Source organism: Lampris incognitus, chromosome 12, assembly GCF_029633865.1.
Source record: "Lampris incognitus isolate fLamInc1 chromosome 12, fLamInc1.hap2, whole genome shotgun sequence".
In the NCBI taxonomy this organism is placed as follows: Eukaryota; Metazoa; Chordata; class Actinopteri; order Lampriformes; family Lampridae; genus Lampris; species Lampris incognitus.
The window spans coordinates 21,153,945-21,178,233 of record NC_079222.1 but is presented as its reverse complement, the minus strand read 5'-3'; the positions used below and the strand labels follow the sequence as shown (position 1 = coordinate 21,178,233).

At 40.7% G+C, this 24,289-nt stretch overlaps 1 protein-coding gene across 1 annotated transcript in view; it reads right to left on the bottom strand.

Moving 5' to 3' along the window:
• brinp1 (bone morphogenetic protein/retinoic acid inducible neural-specific 1) overlaps window positions 1-24,021 on the bottom strand; it is a 138,639-nt gene extending 114,618 nt beyond the window's left edge. The window contains exon 1 of the mRNA XM_056290811.1: window positions 23,804-24,021. Within this exon, the coding sequence (XP_056146786.1) occupies window positions 23,804-24,021 (218 nt within the window). The remainder of the gene's footprint in view (window positions 1-23,803) is intronic.
• Window positions 24,022-24,289: the final 268 nt, after the last annotated feature.

Sequence of the window (24,289 nt, the reverse complement as noted above, 5' to 3'; positions counted from 1 at the left end):
ATATCAATGCACAATACAAAATATTTAATATATTTTTGAAAAACAAAAGTTTCAGTAAATGCCAGTGTTCTCTCCATGGCCAAACTGTATTATTTAGGAGGTAACTAGATCTATCGGCAGCCTGGTGTGACTGCCTGAAAAGACATTTTGAAGAACACCGATCTCAAACTCAGTGACTATTCCACGTTTTGCATGGCTGAGAAAAACTTTCACCATAATCAGAATCAGAAATACTTTATCGATCCCCATGGGCAAATTGGGTCATGGTAAAGTTGTTCACATTCTAGAAGAGAAAATATGTATAAGCATAAGTGAAATTATAAGAAAAATAGAAAAATAAGAAAGATGTAAAAATATGTGCATTATACCAGTGTTTCCCAACCCAGTCCTCAGGGAACCCCTATTCTGCAGATTTTCTTTGCAAACCTGCATAGGTACCTGTTTGTGGTTATTCAACCAATCAGCAATGAATTATGTCAGATGTTGCACACCTTGCATAATTAAGTGCTGTGAGATGATTGGTTGAGCAAGTACACGCAAGGCTACCTATGCAGGGTTACAATGAAAATCTGCAGGATAGGGGGTCCTTGAGGACTGGGTTGAGAAACACTGCATTATACTACAATATATAGTTATATAGAAAAATAAATATGTAAAAATATGTGCAGAATATGAATGCAGTACTAATGTAATATAAATATACACCAGAGTACTGCATAATTGAAACATCTGTCCATGTTGTTTTTATCTGCTGCTAAATGCAAAGAGCATATCCAAATATTTCCTAGCACTAACGTCCGTGTGCTCTCGTCATATTTGGGTTTTTTTATTGCTCGGAGCCATTCTTTGCACCATTCAACATCTGTTGGTAATCAGTGGTAGCTTATGCTTACTTCCTCCTATCCTTTTTTCTGAAGGTGTCACATCCAGGCATGATACAACAGGAAGGTATGTTTGTTGTCAATAGAACTAATCCAATTCAATGTATGTTGTTTTTCGGTTTTCTGGTTGAAGGGTGAAACTTTTTGGATGCCGTTCTTTGTACACAGAGCCTCAAGATACCCCCGCCTCAATGAGCTGGGTGGGCTTTGGTAGGATTTGGGGTTTGGGTATCTGGAGTTTGTGCGCAATACATACTGGCACACGTAGGTACTGCCGGCAAAACTCTGCGACCAGGACAACTCGGATTTCTCAGTCAACAAAGCATGCCCTGAGGAATGTATTGCTTCAGTTGACTGCATTTTCGCTCAACACTGATTGGACATCCACACACACAAAAAAAAAAAAACAGAAACAAAAACAAAAAAACGACATTTCCCTTTAAAGACAACAAAACACAATTTTCCAAAAGTTGTCTCTGAATTGCTTTGTTAGTAAGTAACTTTAAACACAATTAAAGTAGTAAGTATATACTTCTTCTCAAGATTGTTATTGGAAAGCATGGTATTAGTTAACAGTAATATGCAGATGACAAACAACTGTGTATATTAGTTATTATTAGAGATTAAAGGCAAAGTAAGTCACCTGAAAATTACCAAGGTACTGATTAATGGATGACCCACATTCCCTTCTAATGAACCAAGAAAAAACATAAATAATGTTGAGCAACAAGAGCAACTCTGCACACTCATTTTTTGTTTATTGTTTTGTTTTTAACCTTCGTTATATTTTTATTGATGCCAGTCTGAGCTTTCAAAGAATCATAAAATATGGATACTTCCAGCCTATTCATAAAGTCACAATTTGATTACAAAAAAAAAAAAAATACAATAAGCACATGTTACACTCTTCATAATGCTACATATTAAAGTCTCTAAATTGGTTGCTTGTCATTTTAAAAAGAGATCTTACAATTCCTGTGCTATTATTCCCAAAATATACACTCCTTTAACAAAGGCCTACAAGATACTGTAAATGGGACCATTAGTGGCTACGGTCCTTTACTTTTGACTAGCCTGTTGAGTATGTCAAGGCATTTCATTCTTATTATCTTCTTCCACACCTTGTGATGTACCATTTATGCAGCTACATATTTATTTAATTTATCCATATGATATTGATTTATTTTTTTCTTTTAATTTTCATTAAGTCCCATTTACATTTTTTAAGGTAGTCAGATTGCCATTACCATTGACAACATTTGTCTGTAACACTTGCTTTTTACTTTTGCAGTAGTTTTGATTCCCTTGTCTAAGGCGGTTATGTTAGTTACGTTTTCCCGTGTAGTGAAGACTTTTTTATTATTTACACATTTTTTTCTTCATTGTTTTTTTTTCTGTATTTTTAAGCCTTAAAACATAGGTCAATGACTCATGAACTGGCAGTTAATTTTAGAATTTGTTGCAAAATGGACAAGCCTGGAACAATATCTAGCCTTTAGTGGGCATATCAGCCTCTGGAAAGACAAGCTTCACTCACTCAGAAACATTATTTCCCAGACAGATGTTGACCAACCATAAATTCAAGTATTTAGATCACTGGATTTGGGATAATTATTGTCCGATATTCCTTGTATGCATCTTTACCTCTAAAATCAAGGATGGTTTTTATAGTGTCGATATTTTCTGCAACTGTTGGTTTTTCTACTTCGCTGCTCTACTATAGATCATTGCACAACCTCTCCAAAATGTGAGAACATGTTCACACAACATGTTCAATGCCTGCAGAGTCCATCTGTGCAAAACAGTGGCATAGGCCAGGCTCTGTACCTGCTGTTGACATTGGCAACAGAGAGAGGAAGACGGGGGGTTATGTGTGCCGAGGTTATGGTGAGACAAGATCAAAAGGGGGGAAAGAAAGCTTGGCTTTCATCTTGAAGTGTGAGGGCTTACTTTTGGGGGATTTTTGACTTTCTTTTGCCAACCCTCGCATGAGCTGGCACATCTCAAATTCATGGCCTCTGTTTTCAAAAAGTTGTATTATTTCCTAAAGCTGGTTGTAAAAAGTCCAAAGAGATGAAGGAAAAGAGAGCGGGAGAGAGGGACAGAAATTTAGTGAGAGTTAACTAAGCCTGCACAAATGTAGGCCATGACAAAATAGAAGACATTCTGCTAATAAATTATTCTTTCTCTGTAATATCACAAATACCAAAGTAAGTATAAAGCTTTATAAAAGTTCCATGGCACACTCATAATTGTCTTCAAATTTGACTCAGCAATAGACTGCAACAATCAAACACCTTAATTGAAAAAAAAATTCCTTGCTTCAGGTGACGAACCATTCATATTCCAATATGTCCAATGGTATAATGAAACCTTTGACACATTTTACCAAAATGAACAAAAGCATTGTAAAATATTAGAACAGAGTCATTATCTGATTTTTTCAGTGTCTTGATAATTAGTATTACCTCACAAATTCACCATTACAAGTCATTAGCACTTACCCAATTTACTTTTAAGACAAAAAGTCAACATCATCTCAAGTACCAACAAGAAACTGCAGTATTTCAGTAGATGGACTCTAATTGCCTAAATGGAACGTGAGTGCTGGCACAATATAACTTAGTCAGTGTACTCTATGACTGCGGTGATACAATAAAACAGATCTAATGACAAAATATTTTTATTCACTTTAATCTTAGGTATTTGATGGGACTTGGTACTGGAAGGAAATATACAGGTGAGTGACATGAGAATGTGTTTGAATCTTATTAACTATGTAACATGAGAAGTTGTGCTGATGAATCAGTCTGAATGTGAAATGTGAAGGAGAGGTTTGTGTGTAAACTAATAAGAGAATACACAACAACAATACACAGTGGGTTGAATAACAGTAACACCGACTGGCAAATACTATTATAGCCCTAATTACAATACAGTTGCAATATGAATTGGTATTAATTACATTTGACAAAACTGTTTTCTGACAAGACTATGTAAGAGCATAATGCGCATGTATATATATATATATATATATATATATATATATATATATATATATATATACAGAAGCAAAGTTATTCAGTCACAGTCTCGTATTTGAAAAACATTTATTCCATCTAATTTAGTGCTGATGATTAATAAACTACTTATTGCCCTCCATGACGTCAAAAAGGATTTAATTCCCCAAAACAATGCCCTCCCAATTTGCATTTAACACTGAAACAACCAAGGTCAAACCATGGGTGCAGAAAAATGAAACAAATACTGTTGTCGGTATCCCAGATGTTGCTTATTGTATCCCATTCATTTTCTGCTAATCTTAATTTGCCAAGCAATAACTCTCAGTCATGCCAAAATCATGATGATGAGGCTGTTCCATCTGTGAATCCAGCTCATCCAATGCCACCACATCGCTTTTTTTTCATCCTTAACAGACTCCCTCCCCGCTCTGTCTCTCTTTTTAATCCTGAGATTTCTAAATGAGCTTTCCAGACATTTTTGTGCTTGGGGCATGTTGCTTTATTATCAAATCATTATTGAATAAAATAACTTAAGTCACCACCCACACTGAATGTACTGAAATGTGTCGTGATGATACAGGTGCAGATAATACCACATTAAAACTCTGTAAAGTCACGAAGTTACTACGATGCTTAAGATGCCGGCCCTACCAGACACTTCAGAGCTTTGGAAAGAGAACCTTTGCTCTTAGACAGCCCTAATGATCTCTACACATGATTTGTCAATTCTCCTTTGAAATTCATACAAAAAAGCAGTCTTACTATTACCTGCTGGCCATACAAAAAAAACAAAAAACAGATTTTAATTTGATAAGGGGTTGCTCATTTACTGCTTCTGTAAATGTGACTGAAATCACTGCTTATGATATCCTAGGAGGACTGAGTGGCAGATTTGATTTGGAACAAACAGCAAGACTGGATTCAGGATGAGAGGTGATGAGCTGTCATTACTGAAGGTTTCACAACTTCCTTATGTGTGTTTCCATATAAAGTTTCTCATTGTGGCTCATAAGTCAGCCATGCAGTGAAAACCCTCATTCAAGAGAAAACTAAAATTAATTCCGACTTTCTGCCCTGTCGTCGCCCCCACTATTGAAAAGTAAAATTGGAAAGAAGAAGCGTGCAAAAAATGAATAAATAAATAAATAACAGAATAATTGATGCATAAAATAGGGTGCAGGAAGAGTTCAAGAAAGTATAGAAGAAATAATGTGGGTTGTACTCTTTGCATATCATACTACGCATTTAAAAGCAGACAGTGGAGTATACGGTGTGATTGCAGTTTTAGATGTTTATTAAACAATAGTGCTTTGCAACAGAATATATATTTTTTTCTGTTCTGGTCTGAAAGCTTTGAATAAAATATAAAGGAATTCCTCTGATGCTGAGGTATATGCTATAGTTAGCAGAGCAATTTTTGTGTACACAGAGAGAAAATCTAAGTCAGGGGTGCCCAACTCCAGGCCTCGAGGGCCACAGTGTCTGCAGGTATTTGTTCCAACCATGCAGAACACCACCTGATTTAACTAATTAGCTCACCTCTTGGACCAAGGTAGGAAAGGAATTAGTTAAATCAGGTGGTGTAGTGCATGGTTGCAACAAATACCTGCAGACACTGCGGCCCTCGAGGCCTGGAGTTGGGCACCCCTGATCTACGTAGTCCACAACTTCAAAAACCCTTGCAGTAAAAAATAGACTATATACTGCTCTAGGGTGCCCCCGTCCATAGGGGTAGTGGTTGTGTCAGTAAGGGCATCCGACAAGATATAAAAAAGAAAGCCAAATCATTATGCGGATTGACAAGACCATACTGGATCTGTCAAGACCTGGGTTACAACAAGCACCATTGGTGTTGTGCCCTCACAGGGTACCGATGGAAACTATCAAATCCGCTGTGGCAACCCTTGAAAAACAGGGAACAAGTCAAAAGAAGATATTAGATAGTTGAGAGTACAGTGTACTTTCAACCATCTGGTTTAAGTTGCGTCACAATCTTTGTGGCCGTGGTCTTCATTGACCAGTATTATTGATGATGTATGATTCAGTTTTAGAGCAAATAAATGCCTGCAGTTTCTGGGCTGCTGGTACTTGAGTGTACATGCAAAATTCATACCTGTGCTAATGTACAACCTTGAGCCCTAAAAAAACAAAAGAAAAAAAAAACAGCAACATGAGTCTATGAGTCATATTTCTGATCATGTTTTATAATGTTTGTATACTTGGACAGTACACCATCATCAGAATATTTACAACATGATCTCACAGAAATGCGTGAAATGACTACGACCTCTTAACACTTGCATTATGTGGTGGTGGCACGTAATGTATTGTAACGTGCATGGGTAAGAAGACACACTGGCCGCTGGCTGGCGGGTCTGACCCTTTAGTCGAGTGGTTAGCGATGTCTCCTGCGGTGCGGGCGATACGGGTTCGCTTCCCGGCCGCGGCAGTTCCTGTGGTTGCGTTGTCCCCCGAATTCGCTACAGTATTAAAATTACATACCGACACCACGGAAACAATGCCAATGGAAAGTCAATTAGGATCCATTGTCGTGCTGGACACACAAATTCCCTGATTCAACAAAATCATGCAATTAGCCGTTTTTAATAGTTTCTAGTTAACAAAAACTTATGTTATTGTTATTTTTATTGTAATTTGACTGAATTTATTATAGTGCCTTATTTACGATTTTTTTCTCTAAAAACACTGAATTGCATGTGATATAACTCATTTTGATGTAATGAGGTTAGGATTAGGGTTAGGGTTAGAGTTTTTAGAGATTTGTGTGTCCATCACAACAAAGGATCCTAATTGACATTCCATTGGCATTGGCACGTGATTTTAACACATTGCGGGCCACCACCACATAATGCAAGTTTTAAGAGGTCGTGGTCCTTCCACGCATTTCTGTGAGATCAGGTTGCATATTTAATGTGATATGCAGTCTATTAGAAATCCATGATTATGCGTCTGGGTAGTGTAGCGGTCTGTTCTGTTGCCTACCAACACGGGGATCACTGGTTTGAATCCCTGTGTTATCTCCAGCTTGGTTGGGCGTTCCTACAGACACAATTGGCCGTGTCTACAGGTGGGAAGCCTGAAGTGGGTATGTGTCCTGGTAGCTGCACTAGCGCCTCCTCTGGTCAGACAGGGCACCTGTTCGGGGGGGGGGAGGGGTAATGGAGGGAATGGTGTGATCCTCCCACGTGCTACATCCTGCTGGTGAAACTCCTCACTGTCAGGTGAAAAGAAGCGGCTGGCAACTCCACATGTATCGGAGGAGGCATGTGGTAGTCTGCAGCCCTCCCCAAATCAGCAGAGGGGATGGAGCAGCGATCAGGACAACTCGGCAAATAGGGTAATTGGCCAAATACAATTGGGGAGAAAAAAGGGGGGGGGGATCAATGATTACAACTAACAAAGGATGTCACACTTTTCATAGCAATATACTGAACCAAGAGTTTGAGTAACGATATTAATATGAGATATGGCAACCCAGTGGCTTTGCACTTGTAATGCACATGCTTAACTACATTATCTCCTTCACATCAGAGCTTGTTGCCTCTGTGGTGATGTGGTATCGGCAGGCTCAAGGGAGAGTGGCGCAGGCGTCCTACACAGTGAATTAGTCAGTACTTAACCCTGACACTTCCTCCTAGCCTCCCATTTCTTCTCTAATTACCATCCCTTCCCTGCCAGTAATTAAGTCATCCCGCAGCGGGGGCTGATTATCGCTAGGTTGGAAAGGGGAAGTGGCACTGAGTCCCTCCCCAGATCAACCCCTGTTGATTCTCCCAAACTTGCAGCTGAGAGAGGGATGTCAATGCCCAGTCTCTGGCTCTGTGCTTGTAATTGCTGTGTAGCTTCATAAGATCAGGGTTTATGAGAGAGAGAAAGAGAGAGAGAGAGAGAGTGCACGCGTGTGTGTGCATGTGTTGGTGTGTATGCGTGTGCATTTGTGTTTATGGTGTGGGATACTTAAAATTTATTTTTATTGAGCGAGTACATTTGTTTGTACATTAGTGTGTGCTTGTATGAACACACTGTCGATTGAAAGGAGAACAAACAGCAAACAAATTTAAAAAAATACATAAAATACTGATATAGAATACATGAGCGGGTAATATGCATAAAATGCATCCATACCACAACTGGCAAGAAAACATTGATGTATATTTATTATTTCATGTGTAATTCCTGCTAAACATGAAACTGCTCAGCTATACTAGATAAAATATATGATAAGATCATACACATCGTGATCATACATACAAGGATGGGCAAATATACTTTATAATCTAATATGTTACAAAATACAAATGGACTACAGTATACTGGTGTCAAAGAATGTATTTGATGAAAATACATTGTATTTTCTATTTAAAATACAAAAAAACCAAAAACCTCTGTTTAGATTGTTAGGTTCTGCAAAGACCACTTCTGCAGAGGACGGGTTCTTGAAATCAGTATATGTTATAAACAAAGATGAAGTTGATAAGTGATGTGTGAAAGGTTTTCCTAAATAAAATGAAGGCGTACATTCTTTTAGCCAACAATCTTCAGGGCTGTTAATAATGATAAAAAAAAAAAAATAATAATAATAAAGTCTGTAGAAGTTCAACCCCTCCTCCACGTGGCACGGACCGGGCAACGCAAGTATGGCGAGTCAGCAATACAAGCAGCAAAGGGGCTCTGACAATTAAATACAATGATGCACTTACAACTAACTAAATCACCATACCGCATCGGTCGTACAAGGTCAACAAGGATCGTGATCCCAAGTGAGGAACCAGGCTGGGATCGAAAAGTCTGCTACCGGAACAAACTCTACCCACCAAGTACCAGAGGAACACCACACCGAGGACACTCCTCACAGTGGTCTTCTATGTACAACAACTAAAAGCCAAACAAAAAGAACAAGACAGATATGGTCTAGGGAAGAGTATAAAGATGTCATGGAAGCCTTCTACACTGCTTCACTAAACCCGACAGTAATGTCAACGTCCAAAGCTGCCAACAACATCTGGCAATAAAAGCACCCCACGGGCAGATTAAATCTGGATGCCAACAAACTCTCCAATGTCAGGTGCGACATCATTAAAAACCAAAGACTAACACACCTGGAACTCGAGAACATATGAAAAAAGATCAGAGAGAGCATCCCCAACATGAACATCGAGGAGCTAAACATCAACAAACCAGATGAGACAGCAGCAACTGGTGAAGAGGAAGAAGAACAAGCAGAAACCACCTTCATGGACCCCCAGAAGTACAACACCAAGCAGAGGCAGTCCAGGAAGAATACAATGAGAAAGAAGCAGAGATGACAGTAAGCATCCGGCAGAGATGTGAAACCCTGAAATAAATCCCTATTGCAGAATGGCTAATAATCCAAAGATCAAGAAAGACCACCACTCCAAAGAAGCCATCAGACTCGCCAACGAAGCCATCCAAAACATAAAGGGCGAGATGACAAGACTATTGTATCTAACAGAAATCAACCAGCTCATATATGTGGCCGCTTCAGCCATATCAGACACAGTGGGAAAAAGACAAAAGACAACAACAGAAACAGAAGATAAAACAACCAGTTGGAAGGAGAAATTTTAGAAGGAGATTAGGAAATTGTGGAGACAACTATCACTCCTGAGTGAAGTCGAGAAAAACCCCAACATCAAAGAGAGAAAAATTAAACAACTGGAATGAAAGCTCAACATCAAACAGAAGAATGATATACCAATAGTAAAAGAGATGCTGAAACAACAGATTCAAACAAAAGCACAGAGACTCAAGAGATTCGACAAGAGGAGCAAGTTCTTTTGGCAAAACAAGATCTTCAAAGAAAAGGCCAAAACGATTCTGTCGTGAGCTGGGCAAGAAGAAGATGGACATCAACAAACCACCTACAGTCGAAGAGGTCTAGGAGTTCTGGAGTAAGATCTGGGAGAACAACAAAATACACAATGAGGGCGCTACATGGATCCACCAACAACAGGATCAGTACAAACACATAGAGAAAAAATAATTGTCAGACATCAATACCACTGAGACCACTGCTGCCATCAACTAGACCAACAACTGGAAGACACCAGAGATAGACAGATTTGCCAACTTTTGGAACAAGAACCTGCCCAGCATCCACAAAGACCTCATGTGGGCCTACAATGACATCATCAAGAATCCAAAGAAATGCCCCAAATGGCTCACATGGGGAATCACGTACCTGCTCCCGAAGACAGAGGACACACAGAACCCAAATATTTACAGACCCATCATCTGCCACCCAACGATGTACAAGATCATCACCTCCATCATCACAGAGAGGACCTAGAGCTTCCTCAACAAAAACATCTTGTTACCAGCAGAACAGAAGGGATGTAAGAAAGGTAGCTATGGATGCAAGGACCAGATACTCACCAATAAAGCCATATTGCAAGAGGTCAAATCGAAGAAAAATAAATTGTAAACAGCATTGATTGACTACAGGAAGACATTTGACAGCATGCCACACTCCTGGATAGAGAAGAGCCTCAAGATCTAGAGTCTGCACAACAACTGTCAAATTCATCACGGAGAGCATGAAGACCTGGAAGACCATCCTGAATCTCCATCATACAGAGGGGTTGTTAACATCGAGACCGATCAACATAAAAGCGGAATCTTCCAAGGGGACTCACTATCACCACTGCTCTTCTGCCTTGCACTAGCGCCACTCAGCAATCTACTGAACAACAGCTGCTATGGGTACAAATCAGAGAATGGCAAACTGACCCACCTGTTCTACATTGACGACCTAAAGACGTTTACCAAGGACTACAATCAGCAGAAGGGTCTACTCACCATTGTCAAGACCTTCAGCGACGACATGAAGATAGAATTCAGAATCGACAAGTGTGCCAAAACCACTTTCAAGAAAGGAAGAATTACCAAGATTGCAGACTTAGACCTTGACACTGGCACCATAATCGAAGAGCTAGACCAAGATGGCACATACAAGTACCTGGGAGTGAACGAAGGAGATGGCATACACCACTCAACCATGAAGGAGAAGATTCGGAAAGAGTACCACAGGAGAGTGCGTGTGGTACTGAAGAGCGAACTCAATGCAGCTAACAGAATTGAAGCTATCAACACCCTAGTGATACCTGTAGTGACATACAGCTTCAACATCATCTCAGTTGGAAACTGAACGATGTGGAGTACAAAATGTACTCCATATGCACTCCGTATGAACTCTAGTTTTCTACTTCTCTGTGTGTATGAAACGTCCCACACAAAGATAAAAACAAATGGTCATTAAAACATGAGGGCCACTCCGGCCTGGGGCAGTAAAAGAATAAACCTACAGACACTCACCAGTCACAGAACATGATTGATGTTTTCCTGCAACACCTTGGGTAATGCACGAAACATAGGGTATGACGCGACGGGCTGTGTTATAAAAACCCCTATCTCCAGCATAGGGGCAGAGCATATCCTCACAGACTAACATCTCTGTGGTCATATGTCTCTCCACCTGCAGATGCATTAAAGATTCTCTGTTTGCTCCAATATTTGTCCAATGATTATTCTTCCCAGAGGTTGCTGGGGCAAGAGCCCATTAAAAGGTTAAAGGAAAATCCACGACAACGACATCAAGAGACTAGACACCAAGACAAGAAAGATGCTGACCATGGAGAAGAAGCACCACCCGAAACACCACCCGGAAGAAACACCAGTGGTCATCGGAGCTCTAGGACTCATGAAGAAGGGAATGGAAAAGTTCCCCAACCGTATCCCTGGCAATGTTAACATCCATGCAGTCCAGAAGATCGCTCTACTCGGAACAGCCCACATATATTATGACAAATACTGTCAATCAAGTGATCTACTCTATAGTACCTCAGGTCCATAGTTTGGACCTGGCTCTACAGGAAGTAAAACAGGAAACATGAAAGAAACAATAATAGTAATAATAATAATAATAATACATTGTCTTTATTTATCTTTTTGAATCTCCCATTAGGTGAACGTGGTAAGGTTTGATAATTAGGCAGAAATTATGTAGTTTAAGAAAGCGTTGAAGAATACGTGTACAAGTGATTTTCAGTTAGCCATTCAATATGAACACCTTCATTGAAGTGAGCGTGCTACAAAAGGCAGGTTGACTGCAGCCCACATCATCATGCACGCCATGCACACAGCATCCGCATCACGTCATCATGTGTGATTTGACTGCTGACTATCTTTGCATCATTCTCATTATCACTGTGACTTAGATGAACAGAAGATTGCCCCTCCTTGATCTCAATTCTGATATCTGCTGAAAGGTATTTCTTGAGTACATTCAAATTAAAAAAAAATGCTCCCAGAAGTAATATAATGCATATTGAATTCGATGTCCTTTCCAGATTGTTAAAAAAATACTCAACAGTAATTAAAATATTATTTCAAATACTTCTAATTAAAATGCTGTCCATCTCTACATAGTATGTTCAAAACCAGTTTCTGTGGGATGCAAGATGCATCACAGACCACAATTTCACAAATGGCAAATAGTTCATATGTATGGAGATATAATACAGGACAAAAGACAGTGTTGGGGCAGTAGGGATAGGCAAAGGAAAAAAAGAGCAAAAACATTTTTTTAAAAATGGTGTTGTGATATGAGGGAGCCTCTGATTATTTCTCACCTTGGCTCTGACCTCCCTGTCTGTCTGCCTGTCTGCTCTCCCACTTCATTTTGACAGAGGACCTACTGCCCTCCTGTCCATGTTCTATCTCTGCCATGCATACTTTCTCTATCACATATTTTTGGCCTCTGTACATGTGTAGTCACCGAATGGTGTCTCTGCTCCCCTCAACATTTCTGTCGTTTTTTTCAGACAACTCTATCTCTCGACTTCTTGACTCTCCCTTTCTACGGCTGCAGCCTGCTGAATTAAACATTGCCATCAACCTCTCTCAGCAGATCTGCCAGCTGCATCTAAATGACCTGCCCCTTGCTCTATCCAATTACAGATGGCTCATCTAAACTCATTCAACAGGGGCCTGGGTGCAACAAAAGATATGTCTTGTCTTTGTTCAAGACAAATGGGGCCCAAATCTCTACCCTCTGAAAAACACAAGCCCACTGCACATATGAGGGAATTTACTCGCGTTCAAAGATTTATGTTTTGGTCAGCCTCCAATCAGCAGCCTTTTTTTTTTACCTGTAGGGACTGGTAACATAATGAATCATTGCAGCTATATGATGTATTTATTACAAATGAAAGGAAACAAAATAAAGTTGAGACAAAGTTGAATAAAAGTGAAGTTGAATTAAATGTAAAATGAGATTTAAGATCTTTTTTTTATTATTATTTTCCACATTTTTCTCCCCAATTGTACTTGGCCAATTGCCCACTCTTCCGAGCTGTCCCGGTTGCTTCTCCACCCCCTCTGCCGATCCGGAGATGGCTGCAGACTGCCACGTGCCTCATCCGATACATGTGGAGTCGCCAGCCACTTCTTTTCACCTGACAGTGACGAGTTTCACCAGTGGGACATAGCACGTGGGAGGATTACAACCCCCCCCCCATTCCTCCCCCCTCCCTGTACAGGCGCTCTGACTGACCAGAAGAGGTGCTAGCGCAGCAACCAGTACACACACCCACATCTGGCTTCCCACCCGCAGACACGGCCAATTATGTCTGTAGGTACGCCCGTCCAAGCCGGAGGTAACACGGAGATTTGAACCGATGATACCCGTGTTGGTAGGCAACGGAATAGACTGCTACACCTCCCAGATGCCCTAGATTTAAGATGTTTTGAATTAGCTGTGTAAAGGGGAAGCTAACTAGACAAGAATGTTAGCATATGCAAATATCTGCTGCAGATCATTCACTTAGGTGTAGTGCTGATCAGGTGTTTGTATGGGGACTGATTAGCTGGCTAATTGAGCTGATGAAGGAAATTTTCAATTAGAGCTGTGCATATTCTCCTCACATTAAACAAATCGTGCCATAACAACCTGACAAATTAATGAGAATGTCTGGTCTTTTGAACATCGCAGCATCAATGATCAAATACATGTTAAGCATTATGTCTGTTTGAGGACATGTATTTCTTTTGCAATGTAATGAATTTCAATTAGACATGTGGCATGCAAGTTAATGTGATGCATCACTTACTGTATAACCAACTATATATCTGTTATATAAAAACATCATAGGTGAAATCTATATTGGAAAAGTGAAATTATCTAACTAAAGGCAAATTTGTATAAAAGGATATAGTAGTTTGATCACAGGATGTGAGTCTTTGACAGTATCATTAATCATTTCTTATCTCCCTGTACTTCATTCATTCAGTCTATTCATTTGTTTTCATGGTTACTACCGTATTGACCCGAATATAAGACTACTACTCCCCATTTTCAAGACTCATTTTTGGAATAAAACTTTTTGAAGTCCGAAAGTTGTTTTTGTAAAGACAATTATTTTATTTGAAAATAATGATAATAAAAACACATTGAATAAAACAAGGTAGGCTGTGGTTTTTAACATTTATTTTAAAATGAATGGCATAGTGTAGGGTCGTCCGGGTAGTGTAGCAGTCTATTCCGTTGCCTACCACCACAGCGATCACCGGTTTGAATCCTCGTATTACCTCCAGCTTGGTCGGGCGTCTCTACAGACACAATTGGCTGTGTCTGCGGGTGGGAAGCTGGATGTGGATATGTGTCCTGGTCACTGCACTAGCGCCTCTCCTGGTCAGTCGGGGCACCTGTTCAGGGGGGGGACTGGGGGGGGTAGCATGATCCTCCCACACGCTATACGTCCCCCTGGTGAAATGACTCACCGTCAGTCAGGTGAAAAGGACCGGCTGGCGACTCCACAGTTACGGAGGAGGTATGTGGTAGTCTGCAGCCCTCACCGAATCGGCAGAGGGGGTGGAGCAGCAACCGGGACGACTTGGAAAATTTGGGTAATTGGTTGTAAACAATTGAGGAGAAAAAGAGGGGAATTTTTTTTTAAAAAAAATCATGTTTTCAATATATTTTAGATGAAATTGACACATTTAAATTAAATTAAATGTTATCACATTTGTAAATGAAGGAGTTATGGTTTTGAATACCAAAAAAGATAAAATAAAATAAAATAAACTGTAGTCTATTGGTATTTCTAATACTTATTCGGCTATCCATCTCATAGTGAAAAACAACCACGTAGCCTATCAAAATGTCAATAACTACAATAACCTTCGAAGTGAAGTGTAATTGTAGACGTCTTGAAGTAAATCTGACAGAAAAAAAGCAAGACTAGGTGAAAACCTAGAATATGGCTGGACTGTGACTACATTTAGAAAGCAGCTGTTTTTGCACGACGTTAGTTTCTTAAACAGTGGCTGTAATAGACAGCAGTTTGCAAAACCTGATTATCTCTATAAATAGATAATGAAGATTATATGACGGTTCACCTCCTGACCCATTCCCAGCCTGCCTGACCCGTCCTGTCAGTTTGTGGTAGATGTGGATGCCTCAGATTTGGGTGTGGGGGATGTGCTCTCTCAGAAATCTGCCATTGGCCATAAACTTCACCCCTGTGCCTTCTTCTCTTGCAAGTTATCCCCTACAGAGTGCAACTATGACATTGGTAACTGGGAGCTGTTGTCAGTCAAGATGGCGTTGGAGGAGTGGAGACACTGGTTGGAGGATGTGGAGCTACCATTCATTGTCTGGACTGACCACAAGAACCTCGAGTACATCTGTTTAATCAAGCGGCTGAGTCCCAGACAGGCCAGGAGGGCGCTGTTATTTATTTAATCATTTTGATTCTTTCTCTTTCATACCATCTAGGATGTAAGAACACCAAACCGGGTGCCCTGTTTTGTATATATCAAGCTGAGGGCCATCCTTGACAGCCAGAGGAGATTCTTCCCTGATCCTGCGTAAATGGTATGGTTGCCTTGGAGTTCAAGCAGAAGGTAAAGGACTATTTTACTAACTATCCCTCTTCCAGCACTTGGCCTGATAGCAGCCTTTTTGTGCCAGATGATACACACTCTCAGGTTCTGCAGTGGGGGCATTGCTCCCAGTTTGTTTGCTAGCTTGGTGGAGATCAGGACCCTATCCCTTTACTGAACCTATCCATGGATTCCTGGTGGGAATCCATGGCTCTGGACACGCGGGAATTTGTGGCCTCATGTTCCATATACTCGCAGAACAATAACTCCCATCAACCTCCACCTGGTCTCCTCCAGCCTCTGCGCATTCCCCGTCATCCTTGGTCTCGTGTCTCTCTGGACTTGGTTACTGGACTCCCCACATGAGTGGGTAACTCTACTATTCTTACTGTGGTAAATAGATTCTCCAAGGCTACTCACTTTATTCCATTGCCCAAATTACCCACAGCCAGAGAGATGGCTGAAGTCATGTTGAATCAAGTGTTTAGGTTACACAGCTTCCCTCTGATAGGGGCATCAATTCACTTCCTGTTTTTGGACTGAATTTTGTAGCCAGCTGGGGGCCACAGTAAGCTTCTCTTAGGGTTTATCTTCTCCAGTTCAATGGTCAGACAGAGAGGATGAACCAGGAGATGTAGACTGCACTGTGCTGCATGTTTCCACGCAATCCTACCTCATGGTCCAAGCAACTGTTATGCCTGCCCCCCCCCCCCCCCGAATTCGCTGCATTATGTCATTCATAATACCCAGCTCTGCTACTGGGTCTCTCTCCATTTCAGTGTCTCCAGGGCTATCAACTTCCTCTGTTTCCTAAGCAGGTCAACATAGTACATCTGCACAAGCCTTCATTTGTTGTTGTCAACAAACCTGGCAGCTGCCCCATGCCGCTATACTCTGCACCTTTGATTGCTATTGGAGGTCAGCCAACCATCGCCGTACCCCGGCCCCTGCCTACACTCTGGGACAGAAAATCTGGCTCTCTATGTGGGACTTACCCTTCCAGGTTGTCTCCAGAAAGTTGGCCCCCTGCTTTGCCCAAACTTTGTACGTCCATTCCTCATATCCAAGATCATCAACCCAGCAGCTGTTCATCTGCGCCTCCGCTGGTCTCTCTGCATCTGCTGCACTTTTCACATCAGTAGACTCAAGTCACTTAAGGAGAGCCCACTTCCTGTCAGTCCAGATCCTGCCACACCTTCATGACATGCTATCACCTCATTCCCTTCACTTGGTTTTCCTCACCCATTTCTCCACCAGCAAATCATTCCCTCGTTAGTTCCTCAGCATACATACTGGTCCATCTTCACTAGTTCCTTGCCAGATTGTATTTTGCATTACAGTAAGCTTTCCAGCACTTACAAACTGATTCCTGAACCTTCCAGTCTGAACTTCAACCTCATTCCCTGGACTTTGATTTTCTGCCTGATCCCTTGGACCCCGATTCTCTGCCTGATCCCTGCCGGTTTGCCTTCTCTGATTGATCTCCTGGTTCTGACCCTTGCCTGTTTTTTGGAACAGTGGTTGTATGTGGCAATGTTTACTAAGGAAGCCAGTCAGCTTGATACGGAGATCATATCACCATATAATGGCAATCATATGGAGATTAAATTTTCGTACTCTCACGTGGAGATATCATAGTTACTTGCTTTCACAAACCAGAATAAATTACTATTGTTACTGGGGTAATGCTTCATCTTCACACTTATATCCCATTCCTCAGTAACCATAGTGTTTATAAGGCTTTTGTGGACTACAGAACAACACGAGGTGCGATTTATTTTCTCTCTCTAAATACTGTACAACAGCACATGCAAACTTCTCACAGCCATAAGAACTGGTTATTAGCAACAGACAAATTCTGTGCGTACACTTGTGAGGGGAAATCTCCAACAATATAACTGCAATCAGCAAGAAACAACAATACTGTTCACTCTAAAAGATGCACACACAATCACACACTAGATCTATACAGTGTAAAACCTGGTGCTCCCTCTGAGATTATTCTCATCATCTAAAGAACAAACACATATTTGAAGGTTTTCAGATGCACCCAGTTGCGTATAAATATCACAATTAATTTGATATACAGTGGGCAATGGGGTAGGACTACCCTTCTGTTTGATCTCAAAAGCAAGCTTAGTAAAGTAATTTTTACAAGAAACTTGAGGTCCCTGTCTCCACCCAGTCTGCTAACTGGTTCCGTCCATGCTACCTGTATTAGGCTAGCTTGTTGGAGACTCATTGCAGGCAGTTTTTCTTTTTTCTTTTTTTATGACGACGAAAGTGATTTGATTGATGAGAAGCCAGGTTCAACCTGGCCTCACTTGTTTGTTTTTTTGTTTTTGTTTTTTTACATTAAATTGACCATTCGATGTTGAGCTCAGTCAGTCTGATTGGCTAAACCTTTTACTTATTTAATCTAAGGGAAACCAGGCAAAGCTGGCCACCTTCGAGCAATGGTTACATTTCAATGACCGCTAGCTAGAGAGTGCAGAGGACATTAACTACACATTGTAAAGCATGCAGAGGGACACTGTTTTGCTCGCTACACCAGCTAAAGACGAGAAGTATGATAATGCATGGAATTTTTTTATAACAAAGGAAATGATAATACTCAATAAAGACACAGCCATGAGAATAATACATTTTTAATTATTAAATGTAATTATTTTGATTATTTATATGATTATTTAATATTTTTAATTATTTCTTTATTTATGGGAGGCCAGGCTTACTTTGGCCCACGAGAGAAATTGCTTCTGTACTGGAATAAACCTTGTTAACTTTGATTTCTTACCTGATCATTTCTGTATCATGCTTGTGGGTTCTTATCTACTCTGAGTCAGTGAAAGTTACTGACTGTCTTATAGGATGACAGTGCCTGGGTAGAGTATATAACACTTAGGATGTTGAACGTTTCACTTTAAATGAAATATTAATTTAGATTTAAACTTGTCCCAGAAAGTGCTGGGCTGTAATTGTCAAGATTTGTTGAGGTTGCTTTGATACCTTCAGAAATTGATTTTTATTCCGTTTGAACGAGTCTGTATTTACGATTTGATATAGATAATACAGCTCGCCACAAGTGAACTCATACCTTTTAAAACTGATTGTAGTTAAAACTGAATTATGCAATCCTGCTGCACCCCACCCCAGCGCAGCATACTGGAATAATATATCTAAATCATCCAGAAATAGACCCTGTCTCCACTCTGCATTCCCTGTTCACTCTTTTCTCCTCCAGACAGTACTGCACATACAGTATCGACAAGAAAACAAATGATCATTCTCACATAACACCGTGATACTTGTTCAAAGGGAAACAGTAATGCCACTGAAACTTACAGTCAATGATAGTTGGTATGTACCTCCTAAAGTTATGTAACCTTTGGAGAGTTAGAACAAAATCCAGCAATTGCAGCCATCCATTTTACATCAGTAGGCAAAAACATTTATCTTGAGGTACACTGCATATTGGCAGTGCATGTCCCTACCAGCTAACCATATGCTAGAGCAGAAATGGTTTTGGTGAACAGCTTGTATCTGTTTAGAGTGAACTTGTGATTTAATGATCGAATATGAACATCAATAACTGCATGAATAATTACCTAGGGTTGGCCTGTGCACCCTCTGTTAAAATCCCTGCTTACAAAATTTCATCAGAATCAGAATACCTTATTCATCTCCGAGGGGATATTGGCTAATAGCTATCCTTACTATAAGCTATCATTGTAGCTATGCTGTTCCATGTTAAAACTGCCTGCTTCTACACGATGATTTCAAAATGTGCATTTCCTTTGGGAATGTGTCATAAACCTGAATATTTGCATGTGTAGAATCAGCTTAAGTTGTAGGTGAGAAATTGTTTAACTGCCCCAAACATTATTTAAATTACATTTATTCTAGCACAATAAGTATATGTCTTCAAGTACAAAAAGTTCACTGTATTTATTTCTTATTTATTATTTCATAACCTGTGTTGTTAGCTTGATTTTTATTTTCTTTTGGATATTATGGTGGGTTTTGTTTTGTTTTGTTTTGTGTTGTTTCCCTGTAGCACTCTTAATTTCATTGTATCCTATACAATGACATGACCTCTACATCAACAAAAGAAGTGGTACACTATTCATCACGTTTTTAGACTTACTGGGAGCATAGTAGTCTAGATTAAGGTAAATGTCATACATAGTCAACATTTACAATGACATTATCAGTACTTGACAATTTGGGAATCAATATGAGCAAAAAGAAATTTCATAATACTTACTATAAAAACACCACAATAATACAGTGTAAGGCAGTTAAATGCTATTTTAATTTGCTTGGACATTATGTACTTTTTCCCATTTTAAATTCATTTTAAATGATTTTTTTTAACATATATTTGTAAGAATTTCTTTAAAACATTTGATAGATTTTCAGTTTCTGGCTCCCTGTCCCGTACCAGTGTCTGGGGTTAGCTTCCCCATTTACTCACCTCAGCTTCCCATCTCAACTCCTGATCAATGAGGGCCATGCCATTTTCATAAATATTTTCATTCCAAATAACAGCCTCCATCTCGCGCCTTTGATTACAGTGCAATGCTGATTTGAAGCCTTTAAAATGCATTAATGGTTACCAGATTTGCATTTATATTGGATTTTCACTCAGCAACACAACAACTTGAGATAGAGCTCCCATGAACAAAGACCAAACAGTGAACACACATCATCTGAAACACATTCGACCCCATAATAGAGTACAAGAAAAAGAATGAGAGATGCTAGGGTGAGCAAAACAGGCCGTTGAATTTCACCACTTGCTCGACCATGGATTGATATGTCCGATTCAATCGCACACAAGAAGCACAATATGCAGCAAGCAGCAAAAGTGGCTGTCTTGTCTCTGATGAATGTCATACAGGAAATGCACACTCATGCATATCATCTGCATTAAGAGTAGAAAAAAAGTGCTCCCATTTTAAGACTGCAATCGACAACAACATGGTGGGGACAATTACTTACCTAAAGCATTTTTAATCATTTCTTTAAGGGACATAGCTCTAGGGAGAGCGGGTAATTGGTGCCCCGTGGTGTTTCTTTTCCTTTCAAGTGACAGTGACCTTTTCAGATTACTAGGCACAGTGCTGGCTCATCCTAAATCTATGTGTTTAGCCTTGGAAACTGGGCACAGTGCCCAGGTTATTAAAGATGGGGAAGATCTGTTTGTTGCAGATCAGGTTGGCAATGTCAGGGCAGTAAGCCTCCAAGGTAATATCTCTTGATAAGAAAGACCGAGAGGAATGGATGCTTTGTCTGCCCCCCAGAACTGATTCAACCACTTTCCACCACTAAATAGGCAAGACAGAAGAAGCCCCCAGGGAAATTTACAAAGCGATTCACTCCTCATTGCCAGTTAGCGTGAGGGATTTATATTTTTTTTTCTGATTTATTTGTTGGCTGCATGTGAAAAGTAGCAGAAATCCCAAAAAGGCAAATCTGAATCTGACACCGTTATCACATTTCTTTAGGTATTTGTCATGAGTATATTCCATTCTTGTTCATAATGTTTTATCTTGTTCTATCACAGAGGGCGTGCGGGTAGCATAGCGGTCTATTCTGTTGCCTACCAACACGGGGGATCGGCAGTTCAAATCCCCGTGTCACCCACGACTTGGTTGGGCGTCCCTACAGACACAATTGGCTGTGTCTGCGGGTGGGAAGCCGGATGTGGGTATGTGTCCTGGTCACTACACTAGCGCTTCCTCTAGTCAATCGGGGTGCCTGTTCGGGGGGGGGGGGGGACTGGGAGGAATAGCGTGACCCCCCCCCACGCTACATCCGTCTGGCGAAACTCTTCACTGTCAGGTGAAAAGAAGCGGCTGGTGACTCCACATGTATCGGAGGAGGCATGTGGTAGTCTGCAGCCCTCCCCGGATCAGCAGTTCTAGCGCCTCCTCTGGTTGGTCGGGGCGACTGTTCGGGGGGGGGACTGGGGGAATAGCGTGATCCTCCCATGCGCTACGTCCCCCTGGCGAAACTCATCACTGTCTGATGAAACGAATCGGCCGGCGACTCCACATGTATCGTCATCTGCTTGACAGATAAGTAAGGCTAATTTGTCTGACAGTATTACAGATGTCTGACAGATGTGACTGCAGTTTTTCACATTTAATTTTTAATGAGAAGCGCACTGTATTTTTTCGCAGTACTGATGCAAGATTTAATTGTCTTGTCATAAGCAAAGCGATACCTTGCATTGACGGCTGAATTTGATGCCTCTAATGGTTTGATAAGGGGGGGGGGGGGGGACAAGAGCAGCCACCTGGGCTCAACAGCCCCTCCAGCACGATCCGACACATAAACACACCCACTACACTTTTAACAATCACTCCAGCACCACGAGATGCAGATGACGGCTGCGTGGTGTCTGTGGGAATTGGTTTTAGGAGCTCTGCCTCTGAGAATCCTGTCTCTGTGCACTATCCCAGTCTGTCAAGACTCGCATTATGCAAATGTGTTGTTTACAGTGCATGTGACAATATCAAGGCAGGAAAGCCAGGAGGGACCGGGGACTGTGGCAAGTTACCAAGGGGAAGAAAAAAAAGAGATGGAAATGAGATGAAATCCTGTGAAAGAATTGCAAAAGGAATGTAGCAAACAAATCTTTCACTGTGTTGCTGTCTCCCCCTCTTACCCGAAGAACCTCGGCTGCAGAAAAAAATTGCAAGAAAATCAAAGCATATCACGCTGTAAAGGGAGGTCCCTAGTCATCTGCTTGCAGTACCTCATCAGTCAGCTGCAAGATGCTTTACAATGCACAGTGCCAGAAGAAAATAAAGGTGAATCCTATGGCAGTTACTGACTGAAACATTGTTTTGTGTCAAGGATGGGGGGGGGGATGCATAAAAGTTGAGACTTCACAGCTGAAGCCAGTAATGTCCCTCTCGGTGGCGTAGTGTCTGTAATGTTAACGTTAAACCCACACAAATTTGGCATTACAGTTTGTTTCCCAACTTGTGTTTTTCATTTACCGATTGCAAGTCCTTTATTCTAACCTACTCAAGGCACGTAGCCCAATGATGCATCATAAATGACAGCTCTAAACTTAACACACACACACACACTCACTCAGCATGAGCTACTGAAACTGTATTGAATTCTTCTCAAATTACTTGTAATTTATAGGCCATAAAGAGTAAGTTATAACTTCACTGGCATTTCTAGTTGGCACTACCAGTAGAGGGGCTAAAGTGCCAACCATAATACACAACCCAAAATGTCAAAAGTCAGCAATAAAAAAGAGAAAAGGTTTTAATAGCTTCTTGTGAATTAATGAATTAAGGCATAGCATGGTACAGTGTAAAATATGAGCAAAGCTACTACCTGAAACTGTATTTCAGTGAGCTGCTAAAAGGCATATTTGCTCTGCAGCTCTTAGTATGGGCACGTATCAAATATCGAACACTCTGGAGTTATTACTGAGACGGTGTTTTAAAGCCAAGTATACCACAACTGTGCTCGCCGAATAGCAGTGATACCATTACACATACGTATTTTTAACAAACCTAAAATAATGCATAAAACTGCAAACAGCCAATGCTCTGAGCCAAGCAAGGTTACCATATCAAAGCAGTTTCTGAAGCTATCAATTCTGTGTAGGGAAAATGCAAGCTTGGAAACGTGCACCGTGTGGAACATTTGGGATATTTTATCATTCTCTTATGGAAAAATTTTAACTGCATTTCTTATTAATAGTATGCACGGTAGTTCACTACTTTTTACATACAAGAAATCAAATCTAGCTCTTCACCTTCCTGAGAGTGGCTATCATTAACTGCAAAAAAATGCAACTTTTTGCAACCGATACACAAAGTAGAAAGAAATGCAAAGAAACTGAAAAAAAAAAATAAAATATATAAAGCTGGCCTGTCTGCTTTGGAAACTGTGTGTGGCCTCTGCACCACATGTGTGACTGAAAAGTAGTAGACTCACCTATAAATTTTATATCTGGTTGTAAATCCTTGGCGGAATCTTTCCACGAAGGAGAGGTAACTCCGAGAGTGGTGGAAAGGTCCGCGGTCCGAGATGAGCCAGTCATATTGTTTGGTGACATGTTGCTCAGTGGCCGACGGGTCCTGGCGGGAAGACTGAACTGTTATATGGTCCCATATAAACAGGAAGCAGATGACCTCAATAAACCTCCAGTTCATGCTTTTTTGTAAGCCGCTCTCTGTTCATTCTCGCTCCATCCTGTGGAGACCTGAAGGGAAAGAAAGTGAGGAGGGGAAAAAGGGGGGAGGGGGGAGTTGCAGAGAGAGAGAGAAACAGAAAGTACATTACATCCATCCATCCATCCATTATGCAAGCCGCTTATTCGAATTCGGGTCGCTGGCGCCTATCCCAGCAGTATCCCTTGTATATTACATGACAAGTTCTATTTTGTTTTAACCCCCCCCTTTTTTTTTCCCCAGTTGTACC